Source organism: Carassius auratus, chromosome 47 (genome assembly GCF_003368295.1).
Source record: "Carassius auratus strain Wakin chromosome 47, ASM336829v1, whole genome shotgun sequence".
NCBI classification, from domain to species: domain Eukaryota; kingdom Metazoa; phylum Chordata; class Actinopteri; order Cypriniformes; family Cyprinidae; genus Carassius; species Carassius auratus.
Window position 1 is genome coordinate 7,355,411 of NC_039289.1, and position 24,719 is coordinate 7,380,129.

At 37.8% G+C, this 24,719-nt stretch overlaps 1 protein-coding gene across 1 annotated transcript; it reads right to left on the bottom strand.

Annotated features, from left to right (window-relative positions):
- Window positions 1-9,134: 9,134 nt before the first annotated feature.
- LOC113064967 (beta-1,3-galactosyltransferase 2-like) lies at window positions 9,135-15,200 on the bottom strand. Its single transcript, XM_026235994.1, has 2 exons — window positions 14,518-15,200; window positions 9,135-11,213 (listed from the first exon to the last, which is right to left on the bottom strand). Exon 2 carries the CDS (start codon window positions 10,958-10,960, stop codon window positions 9,647-9,649), a length of 1,314 nt encoding a protein of 437 aa, XP_026091779.1. The 5' UTR covers window positions 10,961-11,213; window positions 14,518-15,200; the 3' UTR covers window positions 9,135-9,646.
- Between the last annotated feature and the right edge of the window lie 9,519 nt (window positions 15,201-24,719).

Below are 24,719 nucleotides of genomic sequence, written 5' to 3' on the forward strand. Positions count from 1 at the left end.
CACGCCATTTTAAATACTTTTGCATGGCGTATTTGTAGTGGTGATTTAAGAGCTCATACTTGAGTTCGTGTAGTAATTATGATGTTTTACAACAACGTGACAGCTTTTTACAAGAAAGAATGTCATTTGAAAGCTCATAAATGATGTGTTCCCTTTTGACAAGCCACTGACCCCAAAGGGGAACCTGTACAAAATCGTTTTCCATTGGGCATGTATAGTTATAGTTGCTGGACCACGGTACACTTATCGTTAGACTTTCAAATGGCGGTTGAAATAAACGGTGATCCAAATAGTACGAACGTTAACCCACTCCAAAAAAAAAACAAACAAAAAAAAAAACTAACATACATATGGCTGCCCCACTAACTAACTTCGAAAACTACACTGTTATGTACACGCACACACGGTCAATGTTTAATCAACTTTTGAAAACATTATTGCAAATATACATAGTTATAAAAGGACTACGTTACTTACAGGAAATTCGAGTAATGCCGTTCACGTCGTTGCTGAGAAAAGCAGTCCTTCAGTGACAGGTGCCTCTTGTTTGAGCCGCGAAACTTGTTAAACTTATTAAGATAACGCAAAATACAAACACAATTGTTAGGAAATCCTTAATAATTAACTTCTGAATTAAACATCACAAACATAATTAGTATTAGCTGGCTAAATTACATAACGTACCACAATATGAGAGGAGTGCGGGTCTTGCCGTTGCTGAGGAAAGCCGTCCTTCAGGTGACTTCGATTAAGCTACGAAACTTGTTGAATATGACGTAAAATACAAAGACAATTGTTAGAAAATGCTTAATAATTATTAACTTTTTAATAAAGTGTTACAAACGTAAGTAGGATTAGCTGACTAACGTTACTTACCAGGAGCTGTGAGGTGTATGGCTAGTCGACGTCGCTGCTGAGGAAAGCAGATTTTTTTTTTTCCTGCGGAGCTGCACACGTGATCACTTTAGCCGCGAAATTTACTCAATTTATTTAAACTGTCATTTATTAAGTTGGAACTTTATTTAGGAAAATTGGTTGGAAATACTTAATAATTTTAGTTTCTAAAACAGATCAGTACAAGTAAATAATTATCAAATATTTCTATTAGAATTCACCAGAAATATTGAAGGTATATTAAAAATATAATTAGTTAGTTAAATACTTATTTATTTTCATTACATAAACTTAAATAATATATGTACATTTTAGAGAAATTATTTGTTGGATTTTTAATTATTCTTTTTAATCTGACCCACTCAAAATATCACTTAAATGATTTCAAAAGATTTTATTAAGTTAATATAGCTCTTTATTTTTGTGAAATTTACTAAGCCACTGAATTATTTTTTACAGTGTGGTTCACCAATGGTTTTATACATGTTTGGCCCGAGTTTTTGTTGCATTTACACAGTTTTGACCAGCAGGCGTCAACTAGCATGAGGAGTTTTAAGCACTTTGAAACTGTGCATCATTTTGTGAAGTGATTCAATTGATTCTAATCTTTAAAAAGGTTTCACTATACCTCTGTTATTTCCATCTACTGTTTTTCTAATACTGTGAATTCAGAGATACAGTTATTTTGCCATACTTTTTTTTCACATACTGTGTAGTATCGAAATAGGCATATTTGGACACATCATATGTTTTTTTTTCTCTTCCAAATATGCACCATTTATTTTAGCAATTCCGTTTTGTGCCACTAGGGGAGCAATAATTACACACCTAAACTTCAACAATCATTAAGGCTTATTCACGCACGTCCTGATTTTGCCAAGTCCAATGTGTTCCTAGGTCAACATATTTTGTTGACCCTGGAACAACATTTTACTCCAAAAAATATATTCTTAACCATATCCCTACACCTAAACCTAACCTTAACCATGAGTAATCCCTAAAATCAGAGGAAATGATAGATGAATGACACTGATGTACAAGCACCAAACACTGATTTTAAGCATAAACTTCACAAAATCTATAAACTGGTTCTTCGAATCTGATTGGTTAATCACAATGTTGTTCCAGGGTCAACAACGATGTTGTCCCAGGAACATCTCTCACTTGGTAAAATCAGGTTAGGCCTTATTCACACCAGGAATCATAACTACAACTATTGCGATAAAGTACTAAAAATTATTCTAAATGGTTCTAAAATTGTTATAAATACACAATAGTGGAGTTCACACCACAACTATAACAATATCGGGATAACTTTCAAAATATTTTTTTCCCCCAGCTGATGAATGACAAAATAATGACAGCTAATCAGAATCCATTAAAATTTAAAGGGCTCACACATTTTAAACAGCAGACAAAATTGAGGAGAAGCTCTACAGAGCAAAACACATAGAACATAAAATTCTCTCAAGTATTCAAAATTAGTTTCGCGACATTGTCTTGCCACCTTTGAAGTTTCACTGAAAAAGACTAAGCCTTGTTTTTATTTCACTACACAAACTCTTTAGCTAAATTCACTCTTAAATTAGATAGATCTATATTAACTGTTTAGATGCACTTGAAATATAGCACGCTGGTTAAAGCATGTAAATGCATCAAGAACAGCAAAAACTGAAACTTCATGCAGTGACAACCATTTTACAGAAATTCAATGCAATGTGTACGGAACTGAACTGTACAGCGTATTTAAATGTGTATCAGAATTGTGTCTTTTCTGTATGTGTGGTGGAAGAAATCACACATTTCTTGCATGTTGCTATGTTCTGACTCATGAATGATGCCAGATTTGCTAGGGGGGAAAAAAAATCACACATTTCTTGCATGTTGGTATGTTTTGACTCATGAATGTTGCCAGATTTGCTAGGAACCCCCCCCAAAAAACAAGCTCATATAAACCACAACGTCCTCAAATCCAAATGTGTAATCTTGGAATAAGCTACATACCAAAATATTGCAAATGTATTAACTCCATAAACTGGATTGCTTTATGAGCCGTGCCCAAACAACAAGCTCAAAGACACTTAAAGGGATACTCTACCCCAAAATGAAAACTTAGCTGGTGTGGATTCATATATAGTTATCGTTCCCGGTGTGAACAGGCCTTTACTTGCCAAGTTTATGTATAGAGTATGAATCACACACACATACACTCTTAATTTCTTCCCACTCAGTCCAAGGTGTCTTTCACAGTTTCATATATCATGGCCGTCTCTCTTACACTTTTGTGTGCTGTGATGTGTCTGTCACTTTCTCTGTCACTGCCACTCCCCTCCACCACAACTCCGCAGATCAATGGTTGGTTACCATGGCAATGCAACAGCCCATTTCCTCCGGAGCCTCCGGTGGATCATAACACCAAGGCTACCTGCACCCAACCATACTTCCTCTGGCTCCGAGATTTGAAGCCGTCACCCACCCGTGAACATCCCTCTCAAGATAAACAGCCAAGAATAGCTGTTCACACTACAGACACATTTCAAATGCGCATACCATTTTTGTGATCATTTCCTAATGCGGGGCAAGATGTTTTCAAAAACAGCAGCGTCTCACTGATGCACCCGCCGTATAACGTGCCATGTTCACGCTTGAAGAATCTGCTCCCGCGGAGCGGAGGAAGTCATTTGTTTTTCCTGTCATTCCTGGATGCGCCCTGCCCCGCTTCCCACCAGCGCTCGCTCCAAACACATTGAGCTGATCCGCTTTATTTATGGAATGACAGATGGGCCAATTATCATAAAACCAAGAACGGTGCCCTTTCCTTTTCAAACAGTTGACTTCATTATCTGCAAGAGTGGAGGGGAGGATGGAGAGGGAAGATGGCGAGCTCCGCACCCTGCCTGCACCTCTGGAGCCTGACCTCACAAAACAAAGGTTTCCTCGCATAGAAACAAGTCCTGCGAGAGGGAGCAATGGGAAGGGGCTGGAATAAGCTCGCGATTGGCTCTTTAACTGTGTGAGGAACTTTATCTGGAGGAGATTGAGTGAATTAATCAAGTGCTTCTGCAACAGCAACACCTCATAAAAGGTGATTCTGAGGAAAAACGAAAAGGAAAAACACACCCTAAACGCTCCCACACTTTTGTGACGTAATGCCTCTTGGGTAGAAATCTGCCACAGAAATTACCCCATGCGGCCACAGCAGAAATGTTGTGGGGTTTAGGGTTTATAACCGCTGACAGGACAGCCCACCCTTGCTCCACTCCACGCTAATATATAGCACCTACAGTGTATACATATATATATATATATATATATATATATATATATATATATATATATATATATATGTGTGTGTGTGTGTGTGCGTGTGTGTGTGTAGGACATTGGAAGAAGACTGTGTGGTCTTAGGGTTAGGTTACCCTAACCCTAACCTATGTGTTTTAAGAAGCTTTATCTACAAATTGTCCACAGAATAAGTTAAAGCACTTCCTAGTGATTTACTGCAGTTACATATTTAGAAAATCATTAATTTTTTATGACATGTAGTGCATGACTGAACTTGTTTCAACTGTTCTCGATCCGGTTCCTGTGTTTTAGTTCTCAACAAGCTTAAGTGAAATCCCTCTAGATCGCCTAATGAAAGCTGTGGACATTAGAGGCCTTTCAAAGACCTCAAGGGAACCCCTGATGCCTTCCTCAAGTTCTGCACGACATACCAGACTGACACACGGACTGTCTATCTGGTTATATTACACATGCTAGGGAAGCAGTCAACCCTGGAGTCTTGCTCCAGTTGACAGCTTGAAGCGTCTGTTACCATGAACTGTGTTTCATGGGAATTGAGATGTAAAGCTTTAAGACCCTCCAGCAATCAGTCAGCTTTATTATTATTATTATATATATATATACTTTTTAGATAAATATGCTTTTCCAATTAAATAAATGACAGCTGAGAGTAGCAAGGGTTCTTCCTTTTGGGAATTTTCAAAGCAGAGTAGTCAAATGTATCCGAATGATTCATAGGAAAACATTAACATTGTGGGGATTTTCATTTATATGATTGTTAATGGCATTCTCGGAGGGTTTGAACCATTTTGGTGATCTCAAGTTCAGATTAATACTATGCGTCATAAATTATGAATCCACTGTAAACAGAAATGGTCAGGGTTTGCCGCTTTGGCACAGACTCTGTGGACCACTAAATCAATTGATAGCGCAATAAAAAATTCATGCGAACTTGAAGTGTTTGAAACAGTGCCAACAAATTCTTTGAAATGTGAACTATTTTATAGCATATTTCTTGTTATGGACTTTTAAGATGTGATTTTAATGTCATAAATGTGAGGAGATCTGTCAGGTTTTAATTAAACCAAGATAAAACGAATTCATTTTTAAGTTATTTGTTGTTGTATAACCAACAGTCTTCAACGAAAATGCATGTCATATATCAGGTTTGAGTCAGACTCAAATGAATATTTATTCAATATTTATGAATATTCCGTTTTTTATGAATAATTAACAACTCGCTGTGAAATACACAAGCCTTTTCATGTTGCAGTATGGATTTTTTACACAGACAAACATGTTTTTAGAAGGGATTTTCAGTAAAAACATACGCTATAAAATCTTATAGCTATTATCATATAATATCTTGAGTAAAAATGCTTTGGAGTTGGTGGATATGAGAAATTATACAAAGATATGCACCCATTAATTTTGCTGGTTGTAAATGATCTCTTGCGTGTTTGATTTTGATAACACATTGTCCATGATAATTAGTTGCACTCCATCACCCTGTCTATCTGCTGCTGGAATCAGGAACTTGTGGAAGAGAGACAATTTTGGGAATATTTACAACAAATGTCAGCCATCAACTGAAGTTGACGGTTAAAAAAAATAAATAAATAGTGTGTGCCTGACATGGGGTTACAAAGGGTTCATAAAGTGTGAATGATTCTCAGAGGCAACAAGTCATTTAGCCAGAAGTAACAAATGGCCACTGGAGGCCATTATGTTGGATATAACGCTTGTTTACAGTGTTTCTGAACAGATAAAAGGATACCAGGGTTATAAAGGATGGGTTCTTGTTGATGTGGTCAAAAATAGTGTTGGGGTCTGTTCCTTGTCTGCTTTTTCAAGAGCCTTTTATAGCAGTGTTGCTATCATGAAAGCAAGTCCTTCTCAGCTTCTACACCTCAAACAGATCAACACATTGATTTGTCCATTCGGACATCTACCGGAAAACATAGCCATTACTACTCAGAGAAATTGTGCAGTGTTGTGCTCCTTAAAGGAGATGTGTCGAGATGTGTCTAGGATATGTTTAGTCCTAGAAAGTGCTGGTCTAGGACTATATATCTCCTCACTAAAGTTCTACTTTGGCAAACATCCATGAGGAGAATGTTTTCAATCAGGTCTGGAATGGATTTGTTTTGGACAAAAGTAATCCTGCATCCCTCAGTTCTCCTGTACGTTATTCATCGTTATGTGGGAGTCAATGGGAAATAAGAGTATCCATTATAAATAAAAGAAATTAAAAACATGCTCATCACAGAAGTGTCATTTGTGAATAAACTATTAGATATGAACACAAAGAACATCATTTAACTGACTCCAATGTACTCACACATTTTTATTAATATTTTTACTCCCATTTGCTGTCTTCACAATGTTCTTACACATTAAATTTTGCATGGTCTGGTAGCCTTGCAAGGAAAAAGTGCTCTACCTAATCCGACTTGTTGGATATTTCAATTAAAAAGGTATGTTTACTTGCACAACAGATCTTGTGACCTTGGTTATTAAAATAACAGACTGTATGATTAAACAGTGGTTACTATTCACTGGTTATAAAGGAGAGGTTTAGGGCTCCGTTGTACATGTCCCAACAACGATCCCAATTTGTCACCCGTTCCCACTTGAAAGGCGCCAACATCTCAAAATCATAAGACAGTGAAGCATGCAGGCTCAGCAATTACCTTCCCTAAAGTGGACACTGCATGCCCATTTTCACAAGTAAGTATGATTCTTTAGGGTCTTCATGAAATGTCTGCAACATATTTTCTAGGCTTTTTAAGGATAAAAAAAAAAAATGAGTGAATGGATTTTTATTACTTTAAGGTGGTGAGCCAAAGTAAAAGTGGCAAAATCTGGCAAAACTAAATTCGCTTTATATGTTTACATGTAAAGAAAAAATGACCATGCAAAATTACACCTTACTGATTCAATGAGAATTTCTGTTTTTCATTCTCATTGCTGTGCTATAGGCTTGTGGCACTATTGGGACATTCATCATACTCTGGTACCTGCTATATTTCTGGAAACACGTCTCTGGGGCAGGGCCTTTGGCGACCCACTCCATCATGGTGGACATCAGAGTTCTTTTCCCAGGTTCACTTTTCACACGTTTAGAGCAGCGCAGGTTTTCAATACTGATCAGTCACAGCCTCTTTCCTGTTCATTCATCACTCGCCCCCAGTTATCCCCCCACCCCCGGTTTCTCTCTCTCTCTGATAAATCTGTGGGACAAACTGTTTTGGATGAAGTGCGATAATCTTTCTCTGTGATTGCACGCGGCACGGCGGAATGAAAGATGCTTCTGTTTTATATTCTCTCGCCCTTGGCCACGACTTTGATTCCTATTAATTGAGGGAGATAAATGCTTAACAACAGATGAGGATTTAACGGATTGCAATGCACTGGAATTGCAAGCTGTTGTGTGAATTGACTGCCGTCTAGCAAGAACATAATTCTTAACAGATGGTTTTAGGGTCTAAAGCAATGAGGTCCTAGAAATCTCCTGATTCTCTGGAAAATTTGCACAATTTGAGTGTTACATTCGCACATTTAAATGTAGCGATTTATTTATAGTCCATATGATGCATCAAATACAAAATATTTTAACTTCTTATTTTTTCTTACTATATTTATATTAGGCAGAAGGGATGTGGAATTTCAAGAGAATGCAAGTAAATGTATGTTTGCTCTGTTCCGGGTGGATGTAAAACCAAACTTAAAGACAAGTATAGGCCTACGAATGAAAACTCATTATGCCATAATTATGTGAAGCTCAGAGTGCTTATGATTTGTTAGAAGAACAATTATAAAATGATCTGTTTTACATGATACATCATCCATGACTGCACTATGAGATAAACGACTGCAAAATTCTCAAGTTACTGCAGTTCATAAACAAGTCTTTACCACTTCCTATTTTTTGTTAATATATTTACAGAACACAAAAGTGACATGAAAACAAGTAAATTGTATCTTACTCTGAAGTAAAGTTCCGTCTTTTATCTTCAAAACTGTTTCATTTGTCGAAGTTTTCCAACAAGTATAGGCCTGTAAATGAAGCAGCTGCATGGTTTGTGCCACAATGGTTATATTGTGAAACTCAAGTGCTTATGATTTGTAAGAAGGGTACACTGAAATGTCTTCGGAGTCACCTGTAATTGATGCGCAAATTCTGCATTTAGCACTTATCGTAGTCACTCGAATATGTGGTTAATTTAAATTAGACTGACAAATGAGCAGTGAAAAAGATAAATAAACCCTTCAAATGTTGCCAACGTCAATTTAATTGGATTACTCTCTGCCCCCCCCCCCCCCCTCCCTAATTATATATTTTGACCCAGGGCAACATTATCTACTTTATCGTTAACGCATTAGTCTTCGGTTCCATCTGGGGACTGATTCTGGGATTTTTCAAGTCTCATTTTAATTTAACTAGTAGAAAATGGCGATTTGAATGTTGATATTCCTCCTTAATGTTTTGAAATTTGCATGAATTATGCAAATGTTGACAACTAAGTTTTGCAGCTGAAGGGTGCACAACTGTCTGTAAATGTCAATTAGAAGTCAATTATTTTCTGCTGTATATTATTTATGCTGATGACAGTTTGTGGGGGTCAATGAGGTCAACTTTTCATGCTTTGCATTGGCTATTTGTGAGTTATGACAATATTACTGTATTTCTTTAGTGCAATGTGCCTGATCTATATAACTGCATTTTAAAATTGGGTTTCAGCTCTGGCTGAGTAACATTATTTTGGACTGTGTCATATTAATTGAATAACACTGGAAGAGACCACACCTCCAAGCCGATATGTTTAAGAAATACATTTAATAAATAGCTTTAACTTGCCCTAATCAAGGGCAGACCTGTATATTTAGTCAGTGTAAAGGTTCGAAAAATATTATTTTGATCCGACATCTACGATGCAATTAAATTCCATATATTATCTTTTACACATACTGTTTTTAATTTGGTTTGGTTATAGTAAACCATTTGCAGGTTTTAGGTAGATAGAAAAATCAACATCATCTCAATGTCAGAGGTGGACATCATTGAGAATAAAATGTTTCACAGTACAGATACACCACCATATGATATTCTTGAGTTTCTTCTTCTTTTGTATACAGAAACAGTGAGGATCTCAATATTGGCCCTTAGTTATATCACTTGAACGTTAGCTTGTAGAGGAAGTTCAGCAACCTCTTAATATGTCCCGGTTAATTGGCACCTGAAAATGGCGGGGTAACGCCATTGGATGGTTTTTGTTGTGCATGCTAGATATTGCACGTGTCACTTCCCTTTAAAAAGACAGGTTTACAATACATATCTCTCTGAAATTAAAAAAATAGTTTTAATCAACAATACCAAAAAAACACTTGTGCTGTTCCCTACCTCAAAAACTGCTGAATTTTGCACATGCTGTGATAATACTACTGTACCCTGAGCCCTGGCTAATCACCGAAGACCTTCCCACTGCAATTTCCTATGGCGCGGCCGCCCGCTCTTATCCTTCGCCATGTTAAGGCAAGGATTGTGCTTGTTGCTTTGCAAGTGACTCCAGTATTTAATGAGTTCGTTGGGCTGGAACTGGTGAGAGGTGATCAAGTGACTGTATTTGCAGCTGGAATACGACACTCTCCAGTGGTTGAAGAGAAACTCATTTGGTGGTGGCACTGGGTCGATCCGCAGTTTGGCCAGGCAGATTCCCACATACACATCCTCGAGGTGAAGGCGGCGAATGCTCAACGAGGCGTTGTAGATTTTCTCCGCCATGTCCCCCGAGAACACATAGCCCGTCCCAGAACAAAAGATAGGGTATCTCTCGCTGGAATACAGCTCTGGTGGCATGTACCACTTACTGTCCTTGTTGCGGTTCGGAGCGTAGCCTCTCATTAGGTAGCCCGTGAAGTAATTCTGTCGAGGTGCCATGTTTGGCTTCAGCAGCTTTTGGATGAGATATTCTGTGTTGACAAACATGTCACTGTCCGTCTTCATGACATAGCGGGTGTGCGGGCAATAGCGAGCAACCCAGCTCATGCCCATTAGCGTCTTGATGGTAAGGTTGTAATAGGTGTCCAAGAAGTCCTGCTGGATGATGTCATGGTACTGCAAGCTCTCCTCCTCAATGGAGCTCTGAGGATACGCATTAGGTATCCTTCCCAACAGAAAGAGCCGCACGAACCCATAACCCATGGCCATGCTCTCATTGCCCCAGGTCTGTCTGATGGCGTTCCTTGCCTCCAACTGCCTTGGCGCTGCAGCAATTAGCAAAACCAGGAAGGGACTGCTTTCGTTGCACTTGTAGGGCTCATTAAGCAGCCAGTGATAAGGCTGGGCTGCCAGACGCCCTCCCACTCCCATTTCCCTGTGCAAGCTCTTGGTGTTACCGTTAGTGCTCGAATTGTTGCCACTCGGCGAGATCTCCAATCCCACAATCCCGCGCGCAGTGATTTCAGCCTGGTGAGAACTAAAATTGAAGTAAACAGACGGTTTGGGGAGCACATAACCATTGTCTTTCCAGAGGCTTCGCAGTGAGCTTTGGTTTCCCTTCGCACGTTCTTTGTGGGGGCGCAAACCCCGCATGGTATAAACCAAGGGGTTGTCTCGCAACCAACTCCGACCCTGCAGCAAATCCTGGTGGCAGTAGATGAGAAAGAGGGCGAAGAGTGAGGCCAGCGAGAGAAGGCCTGCTACATGTGTGCGGAAGAGCGACCGCTTGACATTCCAGGTCATCTTGATGGGGCAGCAGTGTCGCCGACGCCACTGCATGATGTAGAGCGGGGCTGCTTAGCAAAGCGCGGCGGTCACAACCAATCACATCAAGCATGTGTTGCAAACAGCCTGAGGGTTATCTGAGCTGGCAGATGGGTGTGTTCAGGGCCGCAGGTGGGCCTACGAGGGAGATGACTAACTTGAGATGCAGGAATGCGTTTCTCTGACACTCCCCAGTGACAGACGGTCATGCTTCGGGGCAGTTCCCTTCTGAAGGACGACTGCTTTCTCAGACTGATGTCTCTGTGATCTAAGAATGAGGAGATAAAAACAATGAGTAATACGGAGAAGTGTCGCAGTACAATGGATAGCAGAAGATCTTAAATTACGTTTACTGTGTACCGTGTACTGCTACAGTAGTAGTTATTGTTGGTAGATGGCATCACCTGCAAAATCCTTGGTGATTTTGAAACAGCCAAGGTTTATGACAATATATATTATCTCTAAACCACTAACGTTATGTTTTTTTTTTCAGTCTCCTGCATTTTGCGGTACATGGCAACACTGTGGGGGAGATTGCTAACGGGGATCTTTGCATATCATGAGCTAACCTTTACTGCCCCATGTGAGAGTTTAAATTGCAGGTTTGCACAACATGGCATTCAGTGAGAACACTGTTGCCTCAGAGGCCCTCAAAGCCACCTCCCCACCCAAGATGCACTCTAAAAGCCAGAGAGGGGAAGCATCCGTCAAAATGAATTTTCAGGCTCCAGCAAGCAGTGTTGCAGCATCCGCAGCCAGCAGCAGCGAGTGATAACAGCCCTCACCCCTTATTCACCCTCCACCTTAAACTTATCAACACCAAAGGGAAAGGCCTCCCTGCCAGCAATTTCCTCTCTTAACTGTTGCTTTCTCACACTTGGGCTTATTAGATTCTAGAACCTCCTCCCAGTAACGGTAACCTAAAAATAGGAAAGAAATAATTACAGGGGTCTTGTTTTTGAAAGTCATGTTTTGTTCTAGGATTGTTTAGAGATCATAAAAGGAGGGAGTGCTCATGAATATTATATGACAAATACTGCACATTTTTTTTAAGTTTTTCTTTTTTTAAGCATTAACACACTATGGCAAATAGGTAATTTTAATTAAATATCTGAATATAATTGAATCTTATGTACAATCATCATATATGATCTTCCATTATATTCCATTTTCTTATACAAATTGCAGTGTTGACTGCACTCATCAAGATCAACCATTTAACCCTGTTAACCAAGTTATTCAATATTTTTACACTGTAATATGTTAATTATATATTTAAAAAAATATATATTAATGAGAAATATATGCCTTATTGAAATATGAAATAACCCTTTTTCTGTTTTAATATAGTTTAAAATATAATTTATTCATGTAATGGAAAATTGTAGTGTTCAGTGTCACACGATCTTTCAAAAATAATTTGAAAATGCTTATTTGCTGCTCAATAAATATTTATTATTTTCATTTAAATAGTTGTGCTGCTTAATATTTTAGACTAAACTTTTTTTTCAAGATTATTTGATGATTACACAGAACAGAATTTGAAATTACAAATGTCTTAACAGTTACCGTTGCCAAATTGTATGCACCCTTGTTGAATAAAAGTAAATGCATAAATAAATAAATGACCGACTCCAGACTTTTTTAATGGTAGTGTAAAAAATTGTGGTTACGTTTACTGGTTACAAATAAAACCACACAAATTACAGGGTTATAAACTGAATTTGTACATATCCCAAATATTTTTTGTTGTTGTTGTGGTTGCAACAGCTGAATGAGAGGATGATAACCTTTTCAACCAAATGTGCTCACCCAGCATGGGCAATTACAGTAAGATGGAAAGAGGCTAAGTCTGGCTTTACTTTAAAGGTTAATACACTTCAGAACAGAGCCAATGAAATGCTCCAAAGGTTTCCATTGTCATCCATTTGATATCTTGTAATGAGAGCCTCACTAGAGAACGCTATGTACTGCACTCACTCTGGTGCTAGGTCTTTTAGTTTTTGCCAACACACATGCTTGTTTGGAGGAACAAGAGACTACATAAATATTTATGCATTTGTTAACAACGGAGAGGAATTCGCAATATCAGCTGCTTTCATCTGAGTTTTAAGCTATACCAGTTTTTGCTTCATACGGTTACGGAAATTAGGAGCGTGATGTGGCCACAGCGGTCAGCAATTAGAAGAGCAACATGAGACTATTACACTTCTAACAGGAAACACCTGCAAACCAAGTTTATATGATGGAGATCAGCATAATTCAGCAAGCAGTTTATCCTATAATAATAAATGCGGGAGCTTTTTAATGCACAGTTCCCACAGGTATATATATATATATATATATATATATATATATATATATATATATATGAGATATGTCACCATATTTTTATGTTTGCTTAAACATATACGTAATATGGTGCATACTGAGACACATTCGGGCCATGCTTGACATATAATTGCACTCATTACTCAAATGCCAGGGTCTTTATAAACCTCATTCAGAAGTTCGTGAGCGTTCCTTTGAAAGGTGAGTTTAATGAATCACATATCGTGAGGATGAAGCTCAAAGCATTTTATTCTCAGAGCATCTGTCATCCATAACTTGGACTGAGATGAATACCATCCCTCCAGTTCTGCTGAGAGAATTGTAGCCAAATTAACACATGCACGCACACGCACACACACACACACACACACGCACACGCACACACAGTGGAATAATTCATACAAGACAACTGAAGCATGCCAGCATTCATCTTGGACATTGCATACTTCAGCAGGTTGTTTTTAACGTGTTTTTTATTTTATTATTATTTTTTTTTATGTCAATTTGGCTTATGTGACTAATGTGATGTTTCATCTCCCATGAGAGCAAACAGGTTTGTTGATTGTGCACATTACTGTCACAATCTGCCGGCCTTTGTGCTGAACAACGTTACAGTCCTTTTAATGAACTGCAACATATTTGCTGCATTAATATTAATAAAATGGCCCTACTTTAAAACTACATTTAGTCTTTATGCGTGCATTTGCATTTTGCTCACAATGTTTTGTTATCTGGGTAACTGGAAGAAAGACTTAACAAGTCTTAGCTGGTCTTTTATAAGATCACCACAGCTTAAAAGTGCTTTTCTAGCCGTGGGTGGTGGTCAGTTCGCAAAAGTCCATGCCTCACCCCTCACATTAGATCTGGGGTACTACTCCACATTTTCACCACCTGGCAGCAGCTGCATTTCCAGCAATATGTGTGTCTTTTATTGGTCCATCTGCTATCAAATTGATCTCCAATACTGCGGTCTTGGGTGGAAATTTGTATTTGATGTTTTTAAGGCTGCTGGTGTGGACAGTGTTCATGCACTTGATATGCAAGTCTTCTGCATTCATTGCCCTTTAAACATGGCCATCTACACACAACTTAAGAGTCGAACTAATTACTGATCCATTTTCTTCCTCAGTATGCATTTTGGGGTTTATAATTAAGCTCGTTACCCTTAAAGAACAGCAAAGAGTAATTAGAATAAGGAAAAACAATATTATATTTAGATATCTATACATTGTGAGACCTACCTCACTCTGTGACAGAGAGGAAAGATGCGCGCGCCGTCTGTCGACCCACACCACGCGCCATCATTCCCTCCAGCACTACCAAAAAACCAGAAGACAAGACCCTCCAGCTACTCGCAAGAACTTAGTCTCATTTCTTCGTTTTCCATCTTGAATTCGCGAAGCCGAGCCCCTCCTTCCATCTGCCAGGAGCTATTGTTGTCTGGCGCTGTACACATCAGGCTTTATTTCCCATGAATTGTCTGTGGTATACTATCATTGAAACCGCTAACGTTACTTTCGCTTCTTCTTCAGTTAAAAACCGAATGCCTGTTAATTTCGCCACTGAGATAAACAGCAGCGAGAGGCGGGAACGAAGAATAAAAAAAGAAAGAAAAAAAGAACTTTAACGGTCACATTCTACGTCGCGCGTCTGCGGTCATTATGAGGTAACGTTACGTCCATTGAAATAACGGGGGGTGGAAACAGCGGCGGAAAGAGAGTAGGGCTGCTGTGGAGGATTTTCCTGTCAGAATAACGGTAGCAAGGCCCCTCTGTGTCTGGTCCAACGGAACACGACCCTGAAGTGCAGAAGACGGCAGCGAAGCCTCCCCTTTTCCTCAAATGATGGGAGGGAAGCAGCGGTTGAAATAACGCCGCTGCTCAGACTGACTGACTGACTGAGCCCCTGCAACGTCACCACCTACTTATCGGAGAATCCCACGTGATCCATCTAAAATCACGCCCACTCTCCAAATCCCAACCAGACCCCTTCAGTCCCTGCGTCAGAGCGGAGTGAATTCGTTTATTTTGACTAAACATTTTTTTTTTGCAATGAGAATTGGTAGTAAGAAATTATTTTGTAGTAAATGTTTTGCCAGTGTGTGTGTGTGTTTAGCTTAAAACACTCGCTCCCCCCCCATTAGATTAGATTAGATTCAACTTTATTGTCATTGCACACAAGGCAACGAAATGCATTTAGCATCTAACCAGAAGTGCAATAAGCAGTAAGTAGCCTACATGATATACAGTGTCTACAATATGTTACAAATGTACAATAAATATACAGATAAAGCAGTACTATGGACATACTTTAAAGTCTTTTAAATAGTATCAGCATGATATACAGATAGGTGTACTAAGAACTTACTATACAGATGGATTATGTGTATGTTCACCAAGCAGAAGCTATGAACATAGGAACATCATTTACACAGTGCAATAGTCATTAAAAAAGTGCCTAGAAAAACTATTTCATGCATACTGAGTTTTTTACACTGTTAAAGAGTTGGATTCCCATGCTAAACATGGACAAAGTTTCAGAAATTAAGTTGAACGTTTGAAGGAGTATTATTGTTCCAAAAATACTCCTTCCGGTTTGTCGCAAGTTTCGGAATGTTTTTTTTTTCGAGTAAGGGTCTGTGTAAGGGTCGTTTATTTCTTAAGGATAATGTAGTACCAATGAAAAAGGATCACAATCGTGTTGGAACCGCAGGCGGTGAGTAAAACTGCTTAAAATATCTCTGTGTTGTTAACTTAGCTATCAGCGCGTAAGCACATCAAGTAAACAACATGCGATGTTGGCATAAAACTGCACTTCCCACATGTACACCTTTAAAGAAAAAAAAAAGACGACATAAAGTGGAACTTAATCATTTTCCAAAACTGCTAAGCAAATATATGCAGTTTCAATACATACCACATAGAGATGTCCTGCTGTAGTCGTTGCTGCTGCTGCTCTTGTTAAATTTCAGCCCTCGGGATCTGATTCTGGATCATAAATATACGCTGAATCTGACTGTTAGCCATGGTTTGTTTTGGATGATGGTTTTTTCCTCAGGGTAATGTCACAGCTTCCAGACGCTCTCAACGCAAAAGCCTACGCGCGCTCGTGATTCTTTAGCTCCGCCCACACATCACGCCTCCAGTCGGTCGTGTTTTTTCCGGAAAAAATCGGCACAGACTATCTTTCTCTTATAAATATAATAAAACTAAAGACTTTTTGGAGATATGAAGGATGCAGTACTACTCTATAGGTACTCAAGATTAACAGGAGATTGAGTGGAAATGAGCATTTCACCCCCCCTTTAAACAGTCTATGGTCAGGGTGAGAGGAGTCCTTGAGGCGCTGGTGAGCATTCTTGACCAGGCTGGAGATGTTTGTGTTTCAGGACAGGTTATCCAAGATGGTTCCCAGGAACTTGAAGCTTGTTGTCAGTGCACCATGTGGCCAGGTGCTGTATCTCCTCCCTGTAGGCAGTCTCATTGTTTTCTCTGATCATCATTTTAATTTTTCATTTAATTTATGCATTTTAGCAGACACTTTAATCCAAAGCAACTTACTTAATTTTTAAACCAGTATGTGTGTTCCCTGGGAATTGAACCCACATCCTTTTGTGCTGCTAATGCAATGCTCTACCACTGAGCCACAGGAATCACTGTGATATGATCTGCAAACTTGATGTTGGAGTTGGATCCATGCACAGGATTGCAGCCATGGGTGTAGAAGGAGTAGAGGAATGGGCTCAGCACACAGCCCTGTGGTACGCCGGTGTTGAGTGTGATGGTGGTGGAGCAGATGTGGCCTGACCTAACATGCTGAGGTCTGTTGGTCAGAAAGTCCATAATCCAGTTGCAGAGGGAGGTGTTAATGTCCAGGTGTCCAAGTTTTGTGGTCAGCTTGGAAGGAATGACAGTGTTAAATGCTGAGCTGGTCAACAAACAACATCCATACATATGGGTTGTTATTGTCCAAGTGTGTGAGTAACGAGTGCAGCACTGTACATACTGCAATATCTGTGCTTCTATAGGCAGTTCTTGAGGTGTGTTTCTCACAGGACCATGGTGCTACATAAATACAGATATACAACAAAGTAAAACAGTATAAGCCTGTTCAAAACTAACCTACTGACAGATTTTGACTTTAAATATACTAAATGAGTACCTATACTTAAACTAAAAAATACAAACTATACAAATGCTACACATAAACACTGTACCTATATACAACTAACCTACTGAAAGATTTAGAATAAGTATATACTATATATAAATGTTTACCTATACAAAGCACTTCATAAAAATATGTGTGAGTGCTATGTGGCAGTAGTCATTCAGGCACATTGGGGAGGAGTGTTTCGGCAATGCCGCAATAGATGTGAACTTAAAGCATGTTGGCACAGTTGTTTGGGTGAGGCACAGGTTGCTCTGCACATGCCCTGCTCTGCACATTAACTGCCTTTAGCTTTAATATTTTCAGGATTCCCACATCTTTTGACCAATGAATTTCCATTATTTTATGATTACTTTTCTAGTCATCCGTGATTAAAATTATTTTCTTTTAAACCTCACATATAAAAAATTCTTATCAGCAACATAATTTAGAGTTGATAATTATGATGATTATATTCCTAATATGTTCCTATTTTGTAAATTAGTTTCCATGCCTGGAATTCACAATTTGTAAATATTTTTAGGTTTAGCTGTTAACCGGTGCAAGAATCCTGAGAGGTATGTACTATTTTTAAAGCTAAAATTTCTACTGTTATTCATCAGGACAAATGTTAATTTAATTTGCCAATTGTGATAACATGCCCGAGCAGCAGGACATGTAGACAAAACAATTACTAAGTATGCAAATGGTTCAAATATATATATAAGTAAAAGAAATAGTAATTAAATTGTTTAAAATTAGGACAACTTGTCCCAATAACAATGTGACAACTGTCCTGTGTGACAACTAGTCCCAGTCTCACTGACCTGAAATGAGGCGAGTTCTCAAATCCGTTGTCTATCAGCCTACAACACATTTCACATTTTCGGAGGTGTCTAATTTCACCTTTTTCTAATTATCCAATCCAAGGGGAAATGCACTAAAAGCTGACTTGCCCTGTGTCAGCACTGGCCGCAGGCTGTTGTGAATACCACATAAGGTATCACTGTGGTTTCAGTGAGTCTGAATAATTAATAGAAGCCCTCTCGTTGACAGAAGTACTTTGGGAGCCATTAGCTCAGGTACCTGACCAGCGTGAGCATGTTATAGAGAAAGAGGTGATTCTAGAGAGATTGATTTCCCAGCAAACTGATTAATCAGAAGTTGGCACATTAAAGGAATAGTTTACCCGAAAATGACCCAACCAAAATTAATAATTACATCAGTTGCTCACCAACGGATCCTCCGCAATGAATGGGTGCCTAAATGGGAGTCTAAACAGGTGAAAAAAAACTTCCCAATAACCCATAAAACACAGAGTCTATCAATTAATGCTATGTGTTTGCAATAAACAAATTCATTATTAAGACGTTAATAAGACTTCAAACTGGAAAAACATAGCTCCAGTGAAAAAGTCATCTTGTCTGAATCAGGAGAGAAATATGCACAAGCACAATTTACCGTACAAGCAAATCAGTTCTAAAACATATATGTTGTGAATTTTGATGTGAGAGGAGAACAGGGATGAATTTTTCACTGAAGGAAGCATTAGTATGGATTATGGACTCATATTTTAGCCAGAAGCAATGATTAAAATTAAAACTCCTTAATGATGGACTGTTTCTTACATTAATACGGCTTTTTGTTTACAAGATGCTGATGATTGATGGACTGGAGCTTTGTTGTAGATTGTTGAGATGCTTTTATCAGCTATTTGGACCCTCATTCTGACGACACTCATTCACTGGGATCTATTAGTGAGCAAGTGATGTAACAGTACATATCTCAATCTTTTTCGATGAAGAAATGTTTTGGATGGCCTGAGGGTGAGTACATTTTGAGCACATTTCTATTTTTGGTTGAACCATTTCTTTAATAATGTGAGATTTATTTGGGTAGGGATTTCCTAGCAAACACCAAAAGGCAAAACATAGCATAACTGATTTATAATATTCTAGATTGCCAAAAAACAGTAGGCTTTTACGTAAAAAATTACACTGTAAGGCAATATATATATATATATATATATATATATATATATATATATATATATATATATATGTATTGTTCAACTTATTGAACTTTGAGTTCTTGAACTTTTATTTTGAATAATATGGTATGCCTCGGCACATAGTGTATTGTTCTAGTTTGCAGAGACAATAGCTCTGTTCCAAACCTAATGAGCTGCTTCACTGTCTACATAAGCAGCTACTTTTCAGGCAGCATCAGTACTGAAAGGAAAATTGACTTTCTTAATGGATGTTCTTAGTGTAATTGTGAACGATTAACTGTTGCGTTTGTTTGCAATGTGTAATCAAAATATAATAACCTGTTCGTCCTTTGAAACTCCACACGAGTTAGCGCTCTGCATGGGAGACTTGACTTATTTATTGTCACTAAACTGAATCTGTATTTACACATTGTATCTGTTCAAAACCAAGTGCTTGGCATTCAAGGTTATTTTCCATGTGTGTCCCTGGAATTGAATCCGTGACCTTGGTATATCTGGTGACATGCTAAGTTATCTACTGTTCTAAGAAGAAAAAAAACCCCTGCTTCACAATAAACCTACTTCAAAATGCCTTTAGAAGTGAAAGCTTTCATAAGGTTCACTGGATGGACAAATCACTCTCAAGCATGCAAAAGGGAATGCGGCCCTTGAAAATGCGTCCATTGTTGATTCCAAACAGAGTTTGACATTTGCATGTTGCTAAGCTAGCAGACCATTTTTATTGCTACTTCAGTACTGAATAAAATCATCCATTTTAATAACAGAATAAACTGCAGTATTACATTTACTAAAATTGGAATGGAACAAATAAATAATATTATCAATTCAAAAACACATCACATTTCTGAGAGATGTATAGAACCATGAAAAGCACTTAAAATATAATCCTAATAGACTGCTGAAGGCTAGCAAAGGTTTACATATTCCTGATAATGGTTAACTTTAGCAGGAAACAGGATGTTTGCAGTCAGTGAACTCATGGCCAAAACACTCTCAAAAGCATGAAAGACATCTTTACAATTCAATGAGAGACTTGTGTTGCTTACACATTATTAAAATTGCTTCAAGTCAAATAGTTTTAAATAAGCGCCTAATGTCCAAACTTTGATTAAAAAAAATCTGCTAGTTAGAAAACTTAGATATAGATATACACAGAAATATAAATGTATATATCTAACCTGTGTAAATTAGAACCAAGCACAAAGATTACTGCAAAGATGGAAAATCTTCACTGTAAAAAAAATGTAAAATAACAAAAAATGTAGAATTAGAATTAGAATTAAATCTCTCACTTATTTCTGGGACATTTCTAAACACCCTGAAAACTACAGTTATTAAGCCCCTCCTGAAAAAGAGCACTCTTGATAACACCATTTTGAGGAATTATAGAGCAATATCAAATCTTTTATAGGCAAAATTATAGAAATGGTAGTTTTTAATTAGCTGAACAAATACTTAAACTCAAATGGATACCTGGACAATTTTCAATCAGGTTTCTGACCACATCACAGCGCAGAAAAAGCACATTAGATAATAAATGATATTCGCTTAAATTCTGACAAAAAAATATCGGTGCTGGTATTGCAGTGCTGCGTTTGACATTGTCTATCATAACATACTACTAGAAAGACTGTAAAACTGGGTCAGGCTTTCTGGGATGGTACTCAAATTGTTCAGGTCATACTTCGAAGGGAGAGGTTATTATGTGAGTACACAGTAGGTGAGCATAACTCTAAGTGGACGTCCATGATATGCGGAGTCCCACAAGGCTCAATTCTTGCACCGCTATTGTTTAGCCTGTATATGCTTCCACTAAGTCAAATAATGAGAAAGAACCAAATTGCCTATCACATCTATGCTGATGATACCCAGATGTACTTAGCCTTATACAGCCCCATTGACTCCCTCTGCCAATGCATTGATGAAATTAACAGTTGGATGTGCCAGAAGTTAAACAAGGAAATAACTGAAGTCATTGTATTTGGAAACAAATGCATGCCTTGACTCTAGAGGTCAAACAACTAAAAATCAAGTCAGGAATCTTGGTGTGATTCTGGAGACAGACCTTAGAAACTTGTACATGCCTTTATCACCAGCAGGGTGGATTACTGTAATGGTCTCCTCACCGGCCTTCACAAGAAGACCAATAGACAGCTGCAGCTCATCCAGAACTCTACTGCCAGGATTTTGACTAGAACCAGAAAATCTGAGCATATCACACCAGTCCTCATGTCTTACACTGGCTTCCAGTTACATTTAGGATTGATTTTAAAGTACTTTTACTCTTTTATAAATCACTCAATGACCAAGGACTGAAATATATTGCAGATAAGCTCACTGAATATAAACCTAACAGACCACTCAGATCATTAGGATCGAGAAATACCAAGGGTTCACACAAAACAAGGGGAGTCCGCCTTTAGTTACTATGCCGCCCGCAGTTGGAATCAGCTTCCAGAAGAGATCAGATGAGCTAAAACATTAGCCACGTTTATATCTAGATTCAAAACTCATCTGTTTAGCTGTGCATTTGTTGAATGAGCACTGTGCAATGTCCGAACTGATTGCACTGTATTTTACACATTCAATGTATTTTATCTAAAATCACTTTCTATTTTTAACTTTTTTAAATTCATTTTAAATCAATGTTTCAATCATTTAAAAAAATTCCAATTCAATTCCAAACTTTACCAGCTGAAACACGAATCTACTATCCATAATATTGCTTTTCTTTTTCAAACGTCCATAAAGAATAATCAATGAACAAAATGTTAAGCTAACGTATATTTCTACTTCACACTGACCTCATATTTGTCTTGCACATAATGCAAATGCTGATCTTATTATTTATCTTCACATAAACATTTGTGGGAATGTATGTGTACACAAACATCATCAGCGCCCGCAAAACATTGTGACATCTGGCACACACTAGTTATTTCTAGAGACACTTAGAGTGTTTCATATTGTACTTGGACTGAGCTGTTGTGACTGGACCTCACTCATCCTTTGTTTACTATTTTCCAGTATTTGTGCTTTCAACATCAAGAGCAAAGATGAAAGACGACGCTCAGACTTCAGCATGCAAATTGGAGCATGAACAGCATGGGAAGTGTCGAATCACATATAGTTGTTGGTTTGATGTGGAAACAAGCACAAGAAAGAGCTGATACCACAAGATCCACGGCAAACTGAATACAAAAGGCCAAAATACAATATTACACGGTTAGACCTGTTTTGGCATTGTGTCAGAAATGATTCTGCAGTTTGTGCACTACATCTGCAAGTTACAAAATAGTAGATGCTGGTAGGGTTGTAAAGTATTTGAATAAGTATGCCATTATTATGTTTTATTTTGGGGATGTTTTATGTGAATACAATTGAAATCATGATTTGGGTAACACTTTCTATGAAACCCATATTTATAATACATTATAAAGGTATTCTTAAGGCATTATAATGAATGCATAATGCATTATAAAAAACCTTATAATATGTTATATCAACTCATGAATAATCATAACAACAATTTTAATACTTACGTATTTATGTTTATAAGTTTAAGAGTATGATTATTTATAATACACTATGAACACCATATTAAATCTACTTCATTTAGAATATAATAGACTGTATCATATTTGACATTGTTTATTTCAGATCTGCACAGTATATTTCTACAGCTTGTGAGTGGTTAGGTGTTGAGTGTTATTTGTGTGTTTCCTGTGAAGCTAATGTCACTACATGCCATTTAACTCTCATTGGAGTATTAGCATACTCGAGAATGGTAGAATCTAGTGTGACAGAATAAGATAATGTACTTGCAAATACACTTATAGTCAGTTTATCTGTTGGTTGACCATCAAAATAAAGTGTTGGCATATATTTACAGTAGCAGACATACTAATACTCTAATAACCGCTAGTTGATATGTAGTTACAGAGTTACTATCAACAGCTGTCTAAAGGGTACCATCAAAATAATCAAACTGATATTACAATAAAAATAGTTCAAAGCAAATGTGTCATTACACATTCATCTGATCTGTTGTCAGATCTTATGGCTATTTGAGAGAAAATGTATTATTATTAGTAGTACTTATAAGTGGTCTTTGACCGCTTTAAGTAAAGTAGCATCAGAAAATGGCAAGATGTGAGACCTGTAACTATGAGAAGTATAATCCATTGTAAAAGTGGATGCAACGTGTTCATTTTTATAAATAATCATACTCTTAAAAACTATAACCACAATTAAGTAAATATTATAATATATTAAAACTGTTCTTACGAATATTCATGAGATGATACAACATATTATAAGTTTTTTTTTTTTTTATAATGCATTATGCATTCATTATAATGCCATAAGGATACCCTTATAATATATCATAAATACGGGCTTCATAGAAAGTGTTACCATGATTTGTTATCATAATGACCATTCTAATATGTAGTAGCTATTAAAGATAAACTATGTTCCTCTAAAAATCCCATGCACCCTTTTTGACTAATGAATGTCTGGATCATGGTTACTACAGTTATTTATTTATTAATTTATTATATTTTTTAATAGAATTTCCTGAGGATATTTCCAATTATCAATCTCTGATTGCAATTACAATTGCAGCAGCCATGGTCAGCTGACTGAAGTTATCAAGTATGCTGCTGTTTGCAGAATTACCGGACTTATATCGTCGCCGACATCACACTCCCAAGTCCAATGCGCAAAGTCTGAACTACCGAGGATGCAAGTCCAAAATCAGCATACATTGTATTGAGAAACGCGCGCAGACCTACGTCACTTTAGGTGGGCACTTTGGCACTTTGGGTGCTTTATTAAATCACTAGGGCCAGTGGTGCACTATAAACCCAGCTGCTGGGCAGGATAAGGTCCAGTTAAAATCACGTTGTACTACCTGCTTGCGGCATTGACCCCACTGCACCCTTGCCACGTGCAATCAACACCAGTCTATTTGCCTAATCTTCCCAGTACTTTAAACTGTGGTGGAAATGCAGAAAGCAACAGGTCTGGGGAGAAAAAAGTTCCTGGGAAAAAAAGTCCCTGGTAAAAATGTTCCGGGTAATTTCAGTGGAAATGCGGCATTTGTTTACAAAAGGAAATAAAATTTACACAAATGAAAACACATCAACCAAAATCCTTATTTACAACTATATACAAAGAAAAGTAAAATAATGGAAATTTGAAAATCCTTGGAGAATAAGAGAATGAATGGTGCTAAACTAACGAAAATGACAAAAGCAAAACATTCACAAACTAAAGCCG